At 37.1% G+C, this 22,489-nt stretch overlaps 1 protein-coding gene across 1 annotated transcript; it reads left to right on the plus strand.

The window, feature by feature from the left end:
- Positions 1 to 705: 705 nt before the first annotated feature.
- Positions 706 to 2,942, plus strand: LOC131613262 (uncharacterized). The gene is made up of 5 exons (XM_058884949.1): positions 706 to 794; positions 884 to 1,163; positions 1,259 to 1,610; positions 1,954 to 2,649; positions 2,821 to 2,942. The coding sequence occupies exons 1-5, from the start codon at positions 706 to 708 to the stop codon at positions 2,940 to 2,942; spliced, it is 1,539 nt and encodes a 512-aa protein (XP_058740932.1).
- Positions 2,943 to 22,489: the final 19,547 nt, after the last annotated feature.

Consider the following 22,489-nt stretch of genomic DNA (forward strand, 5'->3'; position numbering starts at 1 on the left):
ACCAATACAATTAGGGAACACCTGCAATACAACACTGTTACTGCAGCAACAAGACCAAACCACTAGAATCAAAACAGGACCAAAACAAACAGCAATACAAACATAGTTACTGCAGCAATAACACATCAGAACCAAAACAAAATGCTCCAAGGGCTTGCCGATAAACTTCAGCGCTGAGAAAGAGTACTTGACATTGTTGGATATATCAAAATGCTTTGATCACGATAAGGAATAAAACCAGCAGCCAACCTGACAAGCATGAAGTGCAGACTTTGACAGCATGATATGCATTCTTCGACAACAATTCACCTGCACAAACTCCAACTAAAGTACAAAGAGGAGAGATTAATCACGCCATCGCACCTACCGAATGCGACGACACTGATAATCACAATATCCACATACCAGAAGGAGACAAAGAGAGCGACCCAGTCATCATCATCTGACAGCTTCAAGACATTCAAACGGAGACATTACCATTACACAATGTTGTATTAAAAACGCTTTAATTTAACTCTCAACCAATTCCAAGAGAGGAGCTTAGTTTCATATACAATCGAAAAGCTGGAAACAACTTTGTTTTGAAAGATCTTTGTGTTTCTAGCCTTCCAAATGCTCCAACGACAAGCAAGCCAAATAATATGAAGGCCAGTTTCAGGGCTTTTCTTGCCCTATAATACTCTAGAAAATGCAGTAAGACTGGCAATGATATGGTTATGTGAAACAGCGGAAACTCCCAACCAACAAAATATATCCGACCAAACTTTAAACGCGATAGGACATTCTAAAAAAAGGTGAGAAATGGATTCGGTTGATCTACAGAGTCCTTCGCAAAACTGTGCATCTGCGTTTAAGATACATCTTTTAACTAGATTTTCCTTAGACGGGATTCTGTTTTGAATAACTTGCCAAGCGGAACCAGATTTTCTAAGGCTATTACTTCTTCTTTTTTGTCTTTGATTCCTAAGACTAGCAATCTGTTATCCTTGGATGACTATAGACCCATTTGCTTGGTGGGTTGCATGTACAAAGTAGTGGATAAAAGTTTGGCGGGGAGGTTAAAGTGTGTTCTTGATAGTATTATTTCTCCTTGTCAAAACGCTTTTATGCCTGGTAGACAATTATTGGATGGAGTTCTAGTGGCTAATGAAGTGGTGGATTATGTTAGGAAGGAAAGGAAAAGTTGTTTGTTGTTTAAAGTCGACTTTGAGAAAGCGTATGATAAAGTTAGTTGGAATTTTTGTGGTATATGTTGAAGAGAATAGGTTTTGGTAGGAGATGGATGGGATGGATGGAGATGTTGGTTTTCAATAGTAGTATGTCGGTTCTTTTCAATGGAAGCTCCACTAAGGAATTTGGTGTGTTTAAAGGTTTGAGAAAAGGTGATCCTCTCTCACCTTTTCTTTATGTGTTGGTGGCGGAAGGTCTTTCGGGGTTGGTGATGAAGTCTATAGAAATTGGGAAATTTGGGAGTTTTTGCATAAAGAGCTCTTGTTGGGTGGACATTCTCCAATTTGCAGACGACACTTTATTAGTGGGGGAAGGGACTTGGAAGCATGTCAAGGCGATTAAGGGGGTGTTAAGGGCGTTTGAGATTGTTTTGGGGCTTGGTATTAATTATCATAAAAGCAAATTAATTGGTATTAATACAAGGAGTTCTTTTTTGGAAGCCGCACCTCTTTTTATTTCTTGTAAAGTGGAAGAAACCAATTTTTATTTTCTTAGTATACCTATTGGTTTCGATCCAAGGAAGGAATTGACTTGGAAGCCTTTAGTGATGAAGTTAAAAAAACGCCTTGGGAGTTGGAAGAATCGGTTCCTTAATTTGGGAGGCAGAATCACGCATTTGAAGTCCATCATCACCTCGTTAAATATTTTACAATGTCGTTTTACAATATCCCTTTGAAAGTTGTGAAATAAGTTAAAATATTCAAAATAATTTCTTATGGGGAGGTACGGAGGAAAAGAGGAAGATACATTGGGTGATTTGGAAGAATGTTACTCTTCCTTTTGACAAAGGGGGAATCGGAGTAAAAAACATTGCGGTTTTTAATCAAGCTCTACTTACAAAGTGGATATGGAGAATTCTTCAAGGGCACGATTCTCTTTGGTTGAGGGTGTTGAAGTCCCGGTATGGAGATTTATCTTCCTTGGTGTACGGTAAGTTTGGCTCAAAATCTCCTTCTTTTTCATCTATTTCATCTCATTTTTCTTTATGGTGGAGGGACGTTATAAAAATTGGAAGAAGTTCTTTTAGGGATCCTATCGTTGAAGGGTGTAGATTTGTTGTGCATAATGGGTATAACACTCATTTTTGGGAAGCAAATTGGTGGGGAGGAAATATTTTGAAGGATGTTTTTCCGGATTTATATGAGGCGTCTAGTTTGAAAGGGGTGTTGGTGGCGATCATGGGAGGGTGGTTAGAGGGGAGATGGAGGTGGGGGGATTTTGGGGTATCCATAGCTATGGAGGCGGATAGGGGTCTTTCGGAGGGAATATTAAGGTTGAAGGAGGTGTTGTCCGACTTTGGCGAAGTGGGGGAAGGGAGAGATGTTGTTTCATGGAATTTCAATTCCGATGGGTTTTTTGGGTGGCATCTTGTTCCGCTTTTTTGGGAAAAGATTTTATGCCGCATAGGCCTCCAAACAAGTATGATTAGGCTTATGGGCTTGTGTGGAAGGCGGAGGTGCCTTTTAAAATAAAGGCTTTCGGGTGGAGACTTCTTCTTGATAGGATTCTGACTAAGGACGTTTTGGTGTATAGAGGTATTTAGTTTCCTTTAGATAAATTAAAATGTATTTTTTTGTGGATATGAAGTAGAGAATAGAAACCATTCTTTTTTTGGTTGTCGGGTGGTGAAGGCTATTTGGAAAGAGATAGCTCTTTGGGTGGGTAAAGAGGGAGGTATGGAGGATGGGTGTTTGTTGAATTTTATGGATTGACATTGCTTCTTCAGGGATAAAAATGTTAAAAATAGAAAGGTGGATATGGTGTGGTTAGCTACTACATGGACTTTATGCTTGGCTAGGAATGGTGTTTGCTTCCGGGAGGAAAATTGAAACTTTAACGATACGGTTTGGAACATTAAGTCCATGGTTTGGAAATGGTCCTTTTGCGGGAAAATTACGTACTCCAATTATTCGTTTTATGAATTTATTAAAGATCCGTTTCTTTTTCTCTCATAAGTTTAAATGGTTGTAATTTTTCTCTTTTTTGTGTGGATTTTTCCATCTTTGTGCAATCAGGTTGGAGAACCCTTAGTTCTCCCTATCAATATATCTTACTTACGAAAAAAAAAAAAAAAAAACACTAATGAAGTATATTTAATAAAGTGACATAATGAGAACAGACTAAGGGCCTCTTTGAAATACTTTTAGTTTTTAAAATTGCTTTTTAAACTTGTTATTAGAAACATGTTTTTGAAAAGAGAATAATGAATAAATCTATTTGATGATTAACTTTTGAAAACTCTTTTTGATATGAGATAATTAGAAAACTTGTTTGGTTATATAATTTTAAATTTTTTTTGTAAGAAGAGGCTTATAAAACCTATTTAATAATTTAAAATTTTAAATATATTTAATATATTTAAGAAAACATAATTCATAATATTTTTATTGGAATATAAAATATTCCACAAACATATATTTATGTAGAAGTAAAATATTTTTAATATAAATAATAAATAAAATTTTAAATTATTTTAAATAAATATGTGATTTAGTTTGACTAAATAAATTTGAAATAAAAAGTAGACTAAACGGAAAAACAACATCTAATAAAATGCATTCATTTTTTAATTTGCTTAAATATTTATAGGGACAAAATTTTATTTAATGTTAAATTAAAAGCGTAAGAATATAATGTTTTACTAAAAAGAAAGCATGAAATGTTTTTGAGATTATTGTTTGAAGAATTTTTTAAAAAAACTAAAAATAAAAATAATTTATTTATAAAAGTAAAAATTAATTAAGTTTAAGGAGTAAATTATATAATAAAAAAGCAATTGAAAATATGTTAAGAAAAATAAACGGTACAGCTAAAAGAAAGAAAGAAAGTGTAGGATGGTTGGTGTCTAAAGAAGAAAAAGAAATTATAATTGTTATCAACTAATTACTATACTTTCATAAATGAAAACTATAAAACTAAAAATTGTGTTTGAAAACGGTTTTTAAAAACAATGGTTTCAAACAAGTTTTTTTTTCTTCAAATTTTTAAAAACTAAAAAACAGTTATTAATAACTAATTATCTAGTCAATAAAGTTTACCAGTATTGAAAATATTATATATTGTCGTTAACATTTATTATCAAATTATTGAATGACCTTTACTAATGTATATAAGTGTGTTTCATCCTTCTTATTTGACATTGTCCTAACATTTCCAAATTTTATTTTGAAAAGATTGTGTTTGTTAATATCATCATGATGAGGCTAGGAAGCATTCTCTTACTCTTGGTGGCTTTGATTTCTTTCTTCAGTTTCACTTATGGATAAGGTACTCTTACTCAACTAACACCAAATTCGATATTATTAGGTCAACATTCTCAAGATTGATTTGATTACTTTTTCCTATAATGTTTTACACGTAGGTGTAGAACCGAATATCGCGTTTTGCCCTAGACTTCTTAAAGGATTGAGTGGTGACTGTCTACATGCTCAGCGTGATTGCAATGATGAATTCAATGCAAAGTATAAGGGTGCGCAGGCTCGTCGTTGTAGATGTGATTCTACTGGAAATACACACACATGTTCATGTTGTATAGTTTTCCTTTTGTAGGCAAAAAAAAATTTCTCCCCGAATGCTAAAAATTTAGGGAGTTAAATTAATAATAACCTCACATCTTAATTTTTGAGGTTTTATATCTTGGGTCTCAGATCTTAGATTTTATTTTTTTAGTCCATTTTGAAATTTAAAATTTGATTGAATAATGACTTAAGAAGCACAAAATAAATCATTTAAAAAAATTAAATATGGATAAATTATTATAAACAACTGTTTTACATACAACTCCTTTAGTTTGTTAATCAATTGTATTTTTTTAACAAAATCGTTTAATCAATAGTCAATACTAGTAAAATATTGGTGTTATTGCATGATCGGAAAAATAGCAAGTGTACTATTTTCACCGATGTAGTAATAATGGGTTTTACCCCAAGTATCGATCACGAGGATTGCGTAGGAAACACAAGTTATTAAAGTCAATTAAACAAAAGAGCAAATAGGTGTTTTGTTATAATGCAATAAGTAAATTTAAATAAAAGAAATAATAAAAATAAACTGAAATTAAAGTTTGACTTTTTAGATGTAATTTGAGGTAATGCCAGGGTAGGTGTTTGATCTTCCTTATAATGACTCTGTAAAAAGATCTCTTCAACAAGTTCATAGACTGCAACTATTTGTTCTTAAGGGTGTTTCCCTAAGTCCTTAGTGGAAAGCCTTTTGGTTTGCAATCCTATTGCCTAAGTCCTTAGAAACAAAGGTTTGCAAACCAAAGATGTAAATAATCAAGAATGTTCAAATAACCTTTCGGTATCCCTAGTCCTAGGTGATAACTACTAGATCAAATTGTTTAAAAACCTTAACAACCGTAGTCCTACAAATTGTTAACCGTAGATCAATCTTTGTTTTTCCGACAAAGAAGGCATAAAAACATTAAACAATCAAATTGCATAAAACTAATACTTGATTAAAGAAATACGGAATTCAAAAGTCATTACAATTCAAATCAGGGACACCCCCCTGGCATTGGGGGGTTTAGCCTCTCATAATATTCAAGAAAGACAAAGTAAAGAATTTAGACATTACAAAGATAATTGGGAACTTTGATCTTCAATGGTGTCCACCGTTGAATCTCTCCGTCTCCGAAACCCTTGATGAAGCTATCTTCTCTCTTCTGTGAATTTCTATCGTCTGATGCAAAAGTCCCCAAAATAACTTAAAACATAAACCTAAATAGTCTCCATACAAGCCTTTAGTAGTACAAAGTCAAAAGTGCCCCTGGAATAAGTTGGAATGTCCCAAGACCCAAAAATTGATCACCAATGCGCCTACCAACACGGGCCGTGCGCAGGCACACGGGCGGCCGTGTTGGTCCCCTGGTTGCTTCTATGGGCAGCTGGTGAACACCAACACGGGCCGTGCTCAGGCACACGGGCGGCCGTGTTGGTCCCCTGGTTTTTCTATGGCATTGGTTATGTGCTCCAGCACGGGCCGTGTGCTTCAGCACGGCCGGCCGTGTTTGCCCCCAGACTTGTAATTTTTCATCTCTTTCTTGCTCTTCCTTCTTCCTTGATGCTTGGACACTCAAGATGCTTTGTTCAAACCTGCAACTTGTACACAACTAAACAAAAGGCATAAAAAGCATCTAAATAACTTAAATTAAAACATAATGCAAAGTAAACATAAAAACAATCAAACATGAAATACTTAAACAAAAACAATAAAACATTGATCAAAGTGTTACCGAATCAACAAATTTAGACCGAATCCATGATAGAAATTAGGTAGAAATGGTGACCGATCACAACCCCAAACTTATCTCATTGCTTGTCCTCAAGCGATGCAAGAGACCAAACAGAGGTCACCCTGGATTTTTCTTTCCACAACACTGCCGATGTTATTCACAACTTGCGTCTACCTTTCTAATAGAATCTCTGGCTTGCCGAACCAAACTTTCTACCACACTTCCACTTCAGAGTACCTTTTTACCTGCAAGCTTTTTCACACTTCTCACCAAATCTCTCAGGGTTAAAGTGTTTTGCACTCACAAAATAAAGGTATGCAATATCAACTCTTAATTTTGAATAAATTCTACCTTCACTACACTAACAAAGTCCACACACTTTTTGAGGTCTTCTGGGTTGTAATGGGGTTTAGGTACGGTGGGATACACAAGAAAATGGATAAACAAATGGTTTTGGGTTCGACATTCATGTTGTGTTTTTCGTAATTGTGCTCAACTATTTACACTGGGAATTTATTCGACTTAGACTCTTTTGCTTCACTCATTCTTCCGTGAGTGCTTAATGTAACTGAGTCTTTCATTCGGGCAAGTTTTTCTCTTTCTTTCTTTTTTTTATGGGACATACATTCATATGTCTCAAAAATTTTATTTTCATCATATTTATTTTTTTTTCTTGCCCTCTTCTTTGATGATTACTACCCCAAACTTAGATTTTAGCACAACTCTGAAAACCACAACATTTATGCCGAGCAAGGGTTGGAAGTGTTTGGCTACGGGTTAATATATATGGTTATAACAAACAAAAGGATATGGCTCAACTAGGGTAACAAAGGATAAACATATAATTTCGATGGCAAGAAAGGCTCAGGTGGTAAAACAAACAAATGCCTCAGTGTGTGTCCTCATATTATGCTGTGTCAGTAGAACATACGCAAAATTAGAATGATAAAGTCATACCTGAATGAACTCTCATGATGATAATCTGTTGTGTTTGGCTTTTTATAACCTCACCATGTTGGGTAAGCTTACAGGTTCCAAAGCACTCCTCGTGTCATGTGGCTTCTTTCTGGCGTAGGTACACCATAAAATCCTCTTTGTCCAGTATCCGCAAGTTGCGTCCAACTGTTACTTTTCTTTCGGCTGCATCAACTTCCAGGGTGCCTCGGGGGAATAGGTTCAGGTTGCACCTTTCATCCACTAAATACCATTCATCATTCATTCGGCATCCATAAGTCGATCTATAACACAATGTCAACATAACACACAAACAAAAACAAAAATGGAAAACAACTAAAAGCAAATGAAAAGAACCCCTCCCACACTTGAACCAAACATTGTCCTCAATGTTTTAGAACCAGCCTTGGAGAGGTTGCTTACAGAGGTATTGCATTCCACTGATCACTTCCTAGCTTCCACTAGAGATGCTCTCTTTTATTTCCTGAAAATAAAACAAACAAACAAAGAAATTAATTATTAAAACCATGGGTTGCCTCCCACGAAGCGCTTCGTTTAACGTCGCATGGCTCGACGGTCCATTACCCTTTATTATGGAGGGTATTTCCTTCTCCAAACCTTGTTGCTTGTTACTTTCTCCACCAAAAACTCTTGGAGATGAAAAGCATGGACCACTTTTCTCTTTAACTCACTTTCAACCCTCATCTTCTCACCTTGGTTTTCTTCTTTCTTTTTCTTCTTAACTTCTATAGCGACCTTAGGACTTTTGATAGAAACATGAGCTAGTTCCACCTGAGAAGCTATGCTTGAAACTTTTTCTTGGAGATGTTTAGGGCTTTTGTATTCTCCCTCACTTTCGATCATACCAACAGAAGCTTGATCATTTACAACCGCCATATGTTTCTTAACTCCTAACATCTTCAAGGTTACTTCTTCATCAAAAGATCTCAGTGTTAGTGTCCCTTTTTCAATGTCGAGGTTGCAGCGGCCTGTCGACAAAAATGGTCTCCCAAGAAGGATAGGAGTTTCTTCGTCTTCCGGAATGTCCATGATGTGGAAGTCAACAGGGAATACAAATTTATCAACTTCCACTAGTACATCTTCAGCTACCCCATATGATTTCTTAACGGTGTGATCAGCGAACCTTAATTGTGTCTTACTTTCACTAATCTTTTCCAATTCAAGCTTTTTGAAAATGGATAAAGGCATTAAACTTACACTAGAACCAGAATCGAGGAGTACCTTTTTAAATGCTATATTCTTGATAGTGCATGGTATCGCCACCGGCCCAGGGTCTTTCCTCTTAATTGGGATCTTTCTTGCTGAAGAGACTATACCACACTTCTCGATTTCAATTTCTGGTTCTCCTCCTAGTGATCTCTTTTTCGCCAACACCTCCTTCATAAATTTCTTATACAAAGGCATGTGCTCAAGTGCTTCAAAAAAAGGTAGATTCACCTCTAACCTTTTGAACAATTTAGTGAACTTCTTAAAGTCTTTCTCTTTTGAATTCTTCTTTGTTATTCTTGAAGGGAAGGGTAGTTTAATTTCCGGTTTGGCACCTTTTTTAATTTTTTCTTCAGCTGGTTTAACCGGTGGTATCACCACTTCTGGCTCTCTTGGGTTCTCTCTTATTTCCAAATCTACCTCTATCACCATAGGGTCATCTAACTCTTCTTTTTCCTTTTCCAGTTCTAACACCTTTTTACTCCTTGTTGTAACAGCATTGATCTTCTCTAAATTTTTTTGATCTTTCACAGTTTCGTTCGGAAAGTTTCCTTGTGCCTGCAGAGTGAGATGTTGTGCTATTTGACCCATTTGAACTTCAAGATTTTTGATTGAAGCCGTGGTGTTCCTGAGGTTGGCCCTTGTCTCTTCTTGAAACTGAGAGTTTTGAGTTGCCACTTTTTCAAGAGCGATCTCCCAATCTTCTTTCTTTGGTACCTGTTGTTGAAATTGTTGAGGATGATGTTGGAATTGTTGTTGATATGGAAGTTGTTGTTGTGGAGGTCTGTGTTGTTGTGATTGCGCTGGAGTTTGAAATTGGGTTGATCCTTGCTTTTGAAAGTTACCTTGTTGGTCCTTCCATGCGAAATTAGGATGATTTTTCCAACCCGGATTATAAGTATTGGCGTATGGATTATTTTGCCTCAACATATGAATCTGTTCCACCTGTTCCTGCGTTGCCACACAATGCATAGCAAAATGTGGTCCACTACATATTTCACATACAACTGAGGCCGCTGGTTCAATTTGTGCTACCTTTTGTTCACTAAGATTCATCTTCTTCAGTCTTCTTTCTACTTCAGCTGCAATTTGGTCTTCCATTTTAACTACCTGATCAGCAAGCTTCAAATCAATTTTTCCTTCCGGTTGGCTCATTGCACGGTCATATAACTCGATGTGCTCATTAGCAGCAATAGCTTCTATGATCTTCTTGATACCCGTGGCTGTTGAAAAATTAGTTGAGCCACCGGCAGCCGTATCAATAAGCTGTTTTGTCTTAATTCGGAGACCATTTACGAAAGTCTGCATTTGCTCGGTTGGGTCCATATTATGAGTAGGACATGCAACCAAACATCTCTTGAACCTTTTGTATGCATCCCCCAACGATTCCCCTTCTTTCTGCTTGAAGTTTACAATATCATATCTTTTTCGGATGAAAACTGATGCGGGGAAGTATTCGTTCAAGAAAGCGGTTTCCATCTGTTGCCATGTTGTGATGCTTCCAGCTGGAAGTGAGTAAAACCACTCTTCCGCATCTTCAGATAAGGTAAAAGGAAACATTACAAGTCTCTTAGCTTCTTCAGAATGACCTTCAATCTTTAATGACGTTGTCGTGGTGAGGAATCTTTGTAGATGCTTATTTGCATCTTCATTGATTCGTCCCGCAAACGGCTTGCTCTCCAACTGTCGGATAGTTGAAGGATGAAGTTGGAAGTGTGCAACATTGACCGGTTGGTTTACAATGGTCATTCTTCCAAGCGGTGCATTGGCCCTTCCATAATCACCCAAAAGTCTCTCTGGAGGAGGTGGATCAGCTGCCATAGTTTCAGGCTCAGAATCTGGCTGCTCGGACTGAATAGATATTAATTCTTCGTCTTCTGATTCTGAAACTACAGGGGAGTCTTCTTTCGATGCCAGTCTTTTTCGCTTGACTTCTCGGAGTCGTGCTCTCAATAGTCTTTCTGGTTCTGCGTTAAAAAAAAGTTTAGCTGAGGCCTTACCTCGCATACAAGATTAGAAATCGATTAGTAGATAAGTTAAAAAAAAAAAATTAAAATAAGCAAATAAAAATTTCAGCAAAAAGAATTTTAATTGCAGAGCAATAAAATTTTAATTGACTAAAATAAAACTTATATTTTGGCAATCCCCGGCAACGGCGCCAAAAACTTGATCGGAAAAATAGCAAGTGTACTATTTTCACCGATGTAGTAATAATGGGTTTTACCCCAAGTATCGATCACGAGGATTGCGTAGGAAACACAAGTTATTAAAGTCAATTAAACAAAAGAGCAAATAGGTGTTTTGTTATAATGCAATAAGTAAATTTAAATAAAAGAAATAATAAAAATAAACTGAAATTAAAGTTTGACTTTTTAGATGTAATTTGAGGTAATGCCAGGGTAGGTGTTTGATCTTCCTTATAATGACTCTGTAAAAAGATCTCTTCAACAAGTTCATAGACTGCAACTATTTGTTCTTAAGGGTGTTTCCCTAAGTCCTTAGTGGAAAGCCTTTTGGTTTGCAATCCTATTGCCTAAGTCCTTAGAAACAAAGGTTTGCAAACCAAAGATGTAAATAATCAAGAATGTTCAAATAACCTTTCGGTATCCCTAGTCCTAGGTGATAACTACTAGATCAAATTGTTTAAAAACCTTAACAACCGTAGTCCTACAAATTGTTAACCGTAGATCAATCTTTGTTTTTCCGACAAAGAAGGCATAAAAACATTAAACAATCAAATTTCATAAAACTAATACTTGATTAAAGAAATACGGAATTCAAAAGTCATTACAATTCAAATCAGGGACACCCCCCTGGCATTGGGGGGTTTAGCCTCTCATAATATTCAAGAAAGACAAAGTAAAGAATTTAGACATTACAAAGATAATTGGGAACTTTGATCTTCAATGGTGTCCACCGTTGAATCTCTCCGTCTCCGAAACCCTTGATGAAGCTATCTTCTCTCTTCTGTGAATTTCTATCGTCTGATGCAAAAGTCCCCAAAATAACTTAAAACATAAACCTAAATAGTCTCCATACAAGCCTTTAGTAGTACAAAGTCAAAAGTGCCCCTGGAATAAGTTGGAATGTCCCAAGACCCAAAAATTGATCACCAATGCGCCTACCAACACGGGCCGTGCGCAGGCACACGGGCGGCCGTGTTGGTCCCCTGGTTGCTTCTATGGCCAGCTGGTGAACACCAACACGGGCCGTGCTCAGGCACACGGGCGGCCGTGTTGGTCCCCTGGTTTTTCTATGGCATTGGTTATGTGCTCCAACACGGGCCGTGTGCTTCAGCACGGCCGGCCGTGTTTGGCCCCAGACTTGTAATTTTTCATCTCTTTCTTGCTCTTCCTTCTTCCTTGATGCTTGGACACTCAAGATGCTTTGTTCAAACCTGCAACTTGTACACAACTAAACAAAAGGCATAAAAAGCATCTAAATAACTTAAATTAAAACATAATGCAAAGTAAACATAAAAACAATCAAACATGAAATACTTAAACAAAAACAATAAAACATTGATCAAAGTGTTACCGAATCAACAAATTTAGACCGAATCCATGATAGAAATTAGGTAGAAATGGTGACCGATCACAACCCCAAACTTATCTCATTGCTTGTCCTCAAGCGATGCAAGAGACCAAACAGAGGTCACCCTGGATTTTTCTTTCCACAACACTGCCGATGTTATTCACAACTTGCGTCTACCTTTCTAATAGAATCTCTGGCTTGCCGAACCAAACTTTCTACCACACTTCCACTTCAGAGTACCTTTTTACCTGCAAGCTTTTTCACACTTCTCACCAAATCTCTCAGGGTTAAAGTGTTTTGCACTCACAAAATAAAGGTATGCAATATCAACTCTTAATTTTGAATAAATTCTACCTTCACTACACTAACAAAGTCCACACACTTTTTGAGGTCTTCTGGGTTGTAATGGGGTTTAGGTACGGTGGGATACACAAGAAAATGGATAAACAAATGGTTTTGGGTTCGACATTCATGTTGTGTTTTTCGTAATTGTGCTCAACTATTTACACTGGGAATTTATTCGACTTAGACTCTTTTGCTTCACTCATTCTTCCGTGAGTGCTTAATGTAACTGAGTCTTTCATTCGGGCAAGTTTTTCTCTTTCTTTCTTTTTTTTATGGGACATACATTCATATGTCTCAAAAATTTTATTTTCATCATATTTATTTTTTTTTTCTTGCCCTCTTCTTTGATGATTACTACCCCAAACTTAGATTTTAGCACAACTCTGAAAACCACAACATTTATGCCGAGCAAGGGTTGGAAGTGTTTGGCTACGGGTTAATATATATGGTTATAACAAACAAAAGGATATGGCTCAACTAGGGTAACAAAGGATAAACATATAATTTCGATGGCAAGAAAGGCTCAGGTGGTAAAACAAACAAATGCCTCAGTGTGTGTCCTCATATTATGCTGTGTCAGTAGAACATACGCAAAATTAGAATGATAAAGTCATACCTGAATGAACTCTCATGATGATAATCTGTTGTGTTTGGCTTTTTATAACCTCACCATGTTGGGTAAGCTTACAGGTTCCAAAGCACTCCTCGTGTCATGTGGCTTCTTTCTGGCGTAGGTACACCATAAAATCCTCTTTGTCCAGTATCCGCAAGTTGCGTCCAACTGTTACTTTTCTTTCGGCTGCATCAACTTCCAGGGTGCCTCGGGGGAATAGGTTCAGGTTGCACCTTTCATCCACTAAATACCATTCATCATTCATTCGGCATCCATAAGTCGATCTATAACACAATGTCAACATAACACACAAACAAAAACAAAAATGGAAAACAACTAAAAGCAAATGAAAAGAACCCCTCCCACACTTGAACCAAACATTGTCCTCAATGTTTTAGAACCAGCCTTGGAGAGGTTGCTTACAGAGGTATTGCATTCCACTGATCACTTCCTAGCTTCCACTAGAGATGCTCTCTTTTATTTCCTGAAAATAAAACAAACAAACAAAGAAATTAATTATTAAAACCATGGGTTGCCTCCCACGAAGCGCTTCGTTTAACGTCGCATGGCTCGACGGTCCATTACCCTTTATTATGGAGGGTATTTCCTTCTCCAAACCTTGTTGCTTGTTACTTTCTCCACCAAAAACTCTTGGAGATGAAAAGCATGGACCACTTTTCTCTTTAACTCACTTTCAACCCTCATCTTCTCACCTTGGTTTTCTTCTTTCTTTTTCTTCTTAACTTCTATAGCGACCTTAGGACTTTTGATAGAAACATGAGCTAGTTCCACCTGAGAAGCTATGCTTGAAACTTTTTCTTGGAGATGTTTAGGGCTTTTGTATTCTCCCTCACTTTCGATCATACCAACAGAAGCTTGATCATTTACAACCGCCATATGTTTCTTAACTCCTAACATCTTCAAGGTTACTTCTTCATCAAAAGATCTCAGTGTTAGTGTCCCTTTTTCAATGTCGAGGTTGCAGCGGCCTGTCGACAAAAATGGTCTCCCAAGAAGGATAGGAGTTTCTTCGTCTTCCGGAATGTCCATGATGTGGAAGTCAACAGGGAATACAAATTTATCAACTTCCACTAGTACATCTTCAGCTACCCCATATGATTTCTTAACGGTGTGATCAGCGAACCTTAATTGTGTCTTACTTTCACTAATCTTTTCCAATTCAAGCTTTTTGAAAATGGATAAAGGCATTAAACTTACACTAGAACCAGAATCGAGGAGTACCTTTTTAAATGCTATATTCTTGATAGTGCATGGTATCGCCACCGGCCCAGGGTCTTTCCTCTTAATTGGGATCTTTCTTGCTGAAGAGACTATACCACACTTCTCGATTTCAATTTCTGGTTCTCCTCCTAGTGATCTCTTTTTCGCCAACACCTCCTTCATAAATTTCTTATACAAAGGCATGTGCTCAAGTGCTTCAAAAAAAGGTAGATTCACCTCTAACCTTTTGAACAATTTAGTGAACTTCTTAAAGTCTTTCTCTTTTGAATTCTTCTTTGTTATTCTTGAAGGGAAGGGTAGTTTAATTTCCGGTTTGGCACCTTTTTTAATTTTTTCTTCAGCTGGTTTAACCGGTGGTATCACCACTTCTGGCTCTCTTGGGTTCTCTCTTATTTCCAAATCTACCTCTATCACCATAGGGTCATCTAACTCTTCTTTTTCCTTTTCCAGTTCTAACACCTTTTTACTCCTTGTTGTAACAGCATTGATCTTCTCTAAATTTTTTTGATCTTTCACAGTTTCGTTCGGAAAGTTTCCTTGTGCCTGCAGAGTGAGATGTTGTGCTATTTGACCCATTTGAACTTCAAGATTTTTGATTGAAGCCGTGGTGTTCCTGAGGTTGGCCCTTGTCTCTTCTTGAAACTGAGAGTTTTGAGTTGCCACTTTTTCAAGAGCGATCTCCCAATCTTCTTTCTTTGGTACCTGTTGTTGAAATTGTTGAGGATGATGTTGGAATTGTTGTTGATATGGAAGTTGTTGTTGTGGAGGTCTGTGTTGTTGTGATTGCGCTGGAGTTTGAAATTGGGTTGATCCTTGCTTTTGAAAGTTACCTTGTTGGTCCTTCCATGCGAAATTAGGATGATTTTTCCAACCCGGATTATAAGTATTGGCGTATGGATTATTTTGCCTCAACATATGAATCTGTTCCACCTGTTCCTGCGTTGCCACACAATGCATAGCAAAATGTGGTCCACTACATATTTCACATACAACTGAGGCCGCTGGTTCAATTTGTGCTACCTTTTGTTCACTAAGATTCATCTTCTTCAGTCTTCTTTCTACTTCAGCTGCAATTTGGTCTTCCATTTTAACTACCTGATCAGCAAGCTTCAAATCAATTTTTCCTTCCGGTTGGCTCATTGCACGGTCATATAACTCGATGTGCTCATTAGCAGCAATAGCTTCTATGATCTTCTTGATACCCGTGGCTGTTGAAAAATTAGTTGAGCCACCGGCAGCCGTATCAATAAGCTGTTTTGTCTTAATTCGGAGACCATTTACGAAAGTCTGCATTTGCTCGGTTGGGTCCATATTATGAGTAGGACATGCAACCAAACATCTCTTGAACCTTTTGTATGCATCCCCCAACGATTCCCCTTCTTTCTGCTTGAAGTTTACAATATCATATCTTTTTCGGATGAAAACTGATGCGGGGAAGTATTCGTTCAAGAAAGCGGTTTCCATCTGTTGCCATGTTGTGATGCTTCCAGCTGGAAGTGAGTAAAACCACTCTTCCGCATCTTCAGATAAGGTAAAAGGAAACATTACAAGTCTCTTAGCTTCTTCAGAATGACCTTCAATCTTTAATGACGTTGTCGTGGTGAGGAATCTTTGTAGATGCTTATTTGCATCTTCATTGATTCGTCCCGCAAACGGCTGATAAGTGCCAAAATATCGATATTTTGAGTATGTAAATAGTGGCACTTATCGATACTTTTGTTAACACCGTTTGAATAATTTCCCGTTTTGTATATAAATACGTATACTTTGTGAATAGTTGTATTTTCATATACTTTTATACCATTTGATAGTTTTTCCTTTGTTTTTATAGGTATTCATGCTTATTGGAGCCTTGAGGAATAAAGTGTCAAAGACACGGCTTCGATTTCGCAATTTTGGTGAAAGCCCGCTTAGCCACCGTCAAGCGGACTTCCAAAGACTCAAAATAAGGATGACCAAAATCATCATTTTGGGTTCCATTCATTCATTATTGGATAGAGCATTGAATAAGCTTTCCAACGCTTCGAACCGGGCGCAATTCGGAGTTACGGTTCTCGAGTTATGGCGAAAACAAAATCTGATTTTTAGCAGACTCCGCTAAGCGGAGGGGGTCCGCTGAGCGGAGCTCCAGCGGAGCAAATCAGCGTCTGGATGCAATTTTGAGCCCGCTGAGCGGAGGGGGTCCGCTAAGCGGACCTGCTAAGACAGCAGCTCGTTAAAAGGGGCCAAAACACAATTTTTAGGTCATGGGTTGGGTATTTTTGAGTCCCAACACCATCAACTTCATTCTTAGATCAAAATTAGCTTAGAAAACAACTTCGGAGGTTGCATAAGGATGATCGGGGGTGGATTGAGCGTCGAACGGAGCTGACAAACCGGGAGATCTTCGGTTCATTTCTCTTCTTCTTTGTGTATTTCTCTTTGGTTGGTTTTGTTTGTATATTTACTTGAATCTTATGTATATTTACCGATTATAATGTTATGTTTAACTTGCTTTACGAATCTGTGTTGATGTTATCCTGGATTTTTGCTCTATGCTGGGGATTTGGGGTGCTTTAGAGATAAACTTCTTGAATCCTTATCTAGGATGATTATCTGTTGGTTCTGAACTCTAGAGATAGATTTAGAGCTAGCATTCACTGTTTGTATCTGTACTTAATGCTTTCGTGTTTGAGCGGCGCGCGAGAGATCGCCGACGCGAGAATACGGATGTTCTCGTAACTCTGCGTTAGAGATAACCTTAGTTGTGAGATGATCTCATTTGTGCTCCAGAGATGGACGCTTATGTGAGAGATACGTGATGACATAGATGAGTATCATAGGTTAAGTATAACGGGGTAGTAAGTGTATGTTTGTGAAGAGTGGATATATTTACATTCCTGATAAGTTCTTTCTCTTCTAAGAATGTGTTTATTCTTACCTGTCTATATCTTTGTTTACTTTTTGCTCATTCGATCCCGAGCTCGAAACCGTAGAAACTGTTGAATGGCATCTCTCCATCTCTGAGGACCATAAATCCCGGATCAATATTTCCAAATCTTTTCTGTTGCTTGCCCTATACTGCATTCAACAAAATGGCGCCGTTGCCGGGGATGGTTGTGGATTGCATCGCAATAGTTTTCGTGGTTTTGAGCTTTGTATATAACGTATATATTGTATAGTTTCAAGTGTATATACTTACTTGTACATGTTTACTTGTTTATGTTCACCATATAGTTACTTGTATATGTTACATATAAGTATACTTTTATTGGTGAATGTTGGTGAAACATGTTGATATCGGATGAGCTCTTTAATAACAAATCTTCACTTTTCAACTTGTGAATTCAACATTCACCAATTTTCTATTTTTGTATGATAATAATTGTATTTGTTCCATACTTGTGCATATGTGTTTGATTGTGTATATAGTTGTATATTTTTGTTTTTATGTTCGTATAATCGTTGTATATATTTGTACCCGTAACGTTTGTTGAGTGGTTGGTTAGGACACTTTCTTTAGGCTTGTGCGGTGAGACGTCACCATGGCATGATTGGAGGAAGCTACTTTCCAAACACCTAAACAATAAAGGCGTCGAGCTAACGACGTAAAACAAGCGCTTGTTGGGAGGCACCCCAACGGTTGTTAAGTTTTTGTTATTTTTATGTTTATGAGGTATTTAGGTGAAGTGGAAGCAAGCTGAACACATGTTACTGATCTGATTTTTCTGGTTTTCTGTCATCCGCTAAGCGATGACAGTAAAATTTTGATTTCTTGCTTTGTACCAGTGGGGTTCCTATTCCACCTGGTTCACTCATTTTTCCCACTTTCACCAAGACTAATTAGTAGTATATATTGGTTTTGTTTTTCTAATTCTTTTATTGGTTGTTTATACTCGAATTTTGTTCGGTGATTCGAAGATTTTTGAGGTGATTTTCCAAAGCTTGAGTGTTTCAACTTGCGGATGTATGGTAGGATATTGTTTTTGAAGTTGTATCATTCAAGGTACTCATTTATCGCTTTCTATAGCATAACATGTTTATGAAACTTTTCATTTGTACAATTACCATACCATTCATTCTTTTGCATTACTTGCTTGTTGATTGAATCACTTTAGTTCCCAAACCATAAATGTGAGGAAGCTTTCCATTATTCACATATGCTGGAGGCCACAATCTTTGTTTTAACTGGATTTTATTATGCTTAATCTTTTGTTTATGTTGATTTTATGAAAGTATGAAAAGGATCAAGGCATTTTGTTTCATTTTGAGCATAACCACCAAAACCAAATAGTAAATTCACCTTGTGAGTGTGTGATCATTTGTTAACCCTTTTAAGCCTTTTTGTCAATGTCCATGTTATTTTTGCTAAATGCTTATCTTTGAGTGTTTAGTTCTCATTTTTGCATGGATGATTGATTCTTTGTTTTCTTGAACCCTCAACCATGATTTTTGTTATGAATTTTTACCTTGCCTTAGAAAGTAGGGAGTATTCACATGATGGTATGGTTGAATTCAAGTTGGGGAGAGAAATGGTTGCTACTTATTTGGTTGTTTCTATGAGGTTGAAAATAAAGAAAAAAAAAGAGAAAAGAAAAAAATGTGAAAAGAAAAGAAAAGAAGAAAAGAAAGAGAAAAAGTTTTGAAAAAGAAAATGAAAAGATAAGTGAATAATTGTGCTAATAAGTATTGTGATTGGCTTGAGAAACTTGTGGTTAAGGAAGAAGTTTGATCGGAATTGTGTTGTTTAAATATTTGGTGGATTGATCACTCCCTTAGGTTTAGGCAAGTTTTTGTTTCGATTAGCCTTAGGACATATCCCTTGTTTGTTAACCAAGCCACATTACAACCTTGAAAAGTCCTTGTGATTCTTGCTTTTGTATCTTCAATGTGATTTTTGGATGAATGCATAATTTAATCTTTTGTTTGCAAGATTGTTGGATGAGTGTTAAAAGTCCTTTACCTTTGTGTGTTCTTCATCCATTGATGAATTTTTACTAGGTGTGATTCATGATGTAAGCATGTATTGTGTTAGAATGTTTTGTATGCTTTTTGTGCTTAGGATTTGTTTCGTTTACATGTTGTCGTTGTAGCATAGTGGTAAGTATTTACTTTGTTTATACGTTTTTGTATTGAGCCATGCATACATTTGTTTTTGGTTTTCAAAACTTGTTGATTCACAATTCTTTGGTTTATTACTTTTGATTCTTTGATTTATTTGACATTGTTTGAGGACAAACAAAGTTTCAAGTTGGGGAGAGTTTGATAAGTGCCAAAATATCGATATTTTGAGTATGTAAATAGTGGCACTTATCGATACTTTTGTTAACACCGTTTGAATAATTTCCCGTTTTGTATATAAATACGTATACTTTGTGAATAGTTGTATTTTCATATACTTTTATACCATTTGATAGTTTTTCCTTTGTTTTTATAGGTATTCATGCTTATTGGAGCCTTGAGGAATAAAGTGTCAAAGACACGGCTTCGATTTCGCAATTTTGGTGAAAGCCCGCTTAGCCACCGTCAAGCGGACTTCCAAAGACTCAAAATAAGGATGACCAAAATCATCATTTTGGGTTCCATTCATTCATTATTGGATAGAGCATTGAATAAGCTTTCCAACGCTTCGAACCGGGCGCAATTCGGAGTTACGGTTCTCGAGTTATGGCGAAAACAAAATCTGATTTTTAGCAGACTCCGCTAAGCGGAGGGGGTCCGCTGAGCGGAGCTCCAGCGGAGCAAATCAGCGTCTGGATGCAATTTTGAGCCCGCTGAGCGGAGGGGGTCCGCTAAGCGGACCTGCTAAGACAGCAGCTCGTTAAAAGGGGCCAAAACACAATTTTTAGGTCATGGGTTGGGTATTTTTGAGTCCCAACACCATCAACTTCATTCTTAGATCAAAATTAGCTTAGAAAACAACTTCGGAGGTTGCATAAGGATGATCGGGGGTGGATTGAGCGTCGAACGGAGCTGACAAACCGGGAGATCTTCGGTTCATTTCTCTTCTTCTTTGTGTATTTCTCTTTGGTTGGTTTTGTTTGTATATTTACTTGAATCTTATGTATATTTACCGATTATAATGTTATGTTTAACTTGCTTTACGAATCTGTGTTGATGTTATCCTGGATTTTTGCTCTATGCTGGGGATTTGGGTGCTTTAGAGATAAACTTCTTGAATCCTTATCTAGGATGATTATCTGTTGGTTCTGAACTCTAGAGATAGATTTAGAGCTAGCATTCACTGTTTGTATCTGTACTTAATGCTTTCGTGTTTGAGCGGCGCGCGAGAGATCGCCGACGCGAGAATACGGATGTTCTCGTAACTCTGCGTTAGAGATAACCTTAGTTGTGAGATGATCTCATTTGTGCTCCAGAGATGGACGCTTATGTGAGAGATACGTGATGACATAGATGAGTATCATAGGTTAAGTATAACGGGGTAGTAAGTGTATGTTTGTGAAGAGTGGATATATTTACATTCCTGATAAGTTCTTTCTCTTCTAAGAATGTGTTTATTCTTACCTGTCTATATCTTTGTTTACTTTTTGCTCATTCGATCCCGAGCTCGAAACCGTAGAAACTGTTGAATGGCATCTCTCCATCTCTGAGGACCATAAATCCCGGATCAATATTTCCAAATCTTTTCTGTTGCTTGCCCTATACTGCATTCAACAACGGCTTGCTCTCCAACTGTCGGATAGTTGAAGGATGAAGTTGGAAGTGTGCAACATTGACCGGTTGGTTTACAATGGTCATTCTTCCAAGCGGTGCATTGGCCCTTCCATAATCACCCAAAAGTCTCTCTGGAGGAGGTGGATCAGCTGCCATAGTTTCAGGCTCAGAATCTGGCTGCTCGGACTGAATAGATATTAATTCTTCGTCTTCTGATTCTGAAACTACAGGGGAGTCTTCTTTCGATGCCAGTCTTTTTCGCTTGACTTCTCGGAGTCGTGCTCTCAATAGTCTTTCTGGTTCTGCGTTAAAAAAAAGTTTAGCTGAGGCCTTACCTCGCATACAAGATTAGAAATCGATTAGTAGATAAGTTAAAAAAAAAAATTAAAATAAGCAAATAAAAATTTCAGCAAAAAGAATTTTAATTGCAGAGCAATAAAATTTTAATTGACTAAAATAAAACTTATATTTTGGCAATCCCCGGCAACGGCGCCAAAAACTTGATCGGAAAAATAGCAAGTGTACTATTTTCACCGATGTAGTAATAATGGGTTTTACCCCAAGTATCGATCACGAGGATTGCGTAGGAAACACAAGTTATTAAAGTCAATTAAACAAAAGAGCAAATAGGTGTTTTGTTATAATGCAATAAGTAAATTTAAATAAAAGAAATAATAAAAATAAACTGAAATTAAAGTTTGACTTTTTAGATGTAATTTGAGGTAATGCCAGGGTAGGTGTTTGATCTTCCTTATAATGACTCTGTAAAAAGATCTCTTCAACAAGTTCATAGACTGCAACTATTTGTTCTTAAGGGTGTTTCCCTAAGTCCTTAGTGGAAAGCCTTTTGGTTTGCAATCCTATTGCCTAAGTCCTTAGAAACAAAGGTTTGCAAACCAAAGATGTAAATAATCAAGAATGTTCAAATAACCTTTCGGTATCCCTAGTCCTAGGTGATAACTACTAGATCAAATTGTTTAAAAACCTTAACAACCGTAGTCCTACAAATTGTTAACCGTAGATCAATCTTTGTTTTTCCGACAAAGAAGGCATAAAAACATTAAACAATCAAATTGCATAAAACTAATACTTGATTAAAGAAATACGGAATTCAAAAGTCATTACAATTCAAATCAGGGACACCCCCCTGGCATTGGGGGTTTAGCCTCTCATAATATTCAAGAAAGACAAAGTAAAGAATTCAGACATTACAAAGATAATTGGGAACTTTGATCTTCAATGGTGTCCACCGTTGAATCTCTCCGTCTCCGAAACCCTTGATGAAGCTATCTTCTCTCTTCTGTGAATTTCTATCGTCTGATGCAAAAGTCCCCAAAATAACTTAAAACATAAACCTAAATAGTCTCCATACAAGCCTTTAGTAGTACAAAGTCAAAAGTGCCCCTGGAATAAGTTGGAATGTCCCAAGACCCAAAAATTGATCACCAATGCGC

This window comes from Vicia villosa, linkage group LG6 (genome assembly GCF_029867415.1).
Source record: "Vicia villosa cultivar HV-30 ecotype Madison, WI linkage group LG6, Vvil1.0, whole genome shotgun sequence".
NCBI classification, from domain to species: domain Eukaryota; kingdom Viridiplantae; phylum Streptophyta; class Magnoliopsida; order Fabales; family Fabaceae; genus Vicia; species Vicia villosa.

What these genes read in the sequence shown, in the direction of transcription:
- LOC131613262 (XM_058884949.1), top strand. Translation starts at nt 706, where the DNA reads ATGATATGGTTATGTGAAACAGCGGAAACTCCCAACCAACAAAATATA. An exon ending in CTAATGAAGTGGTGGATTAT is followed by an intron (nt 1,164 to 1,258) that starts GTTAGGAAGGAA and finishes TATATGTTGAAG; the next exon opens with AGAATAGGTTTTGGTAGGAG. An exon ending in TGAGATTGTTTTGGGGCTTG is followed by an intron (nt 1,611 to 1,953) that starts GTATTAATTATC and finishes TCTTATGGGGAG; the next exon opens with GTACGGAGGAAAAGAGGAAG.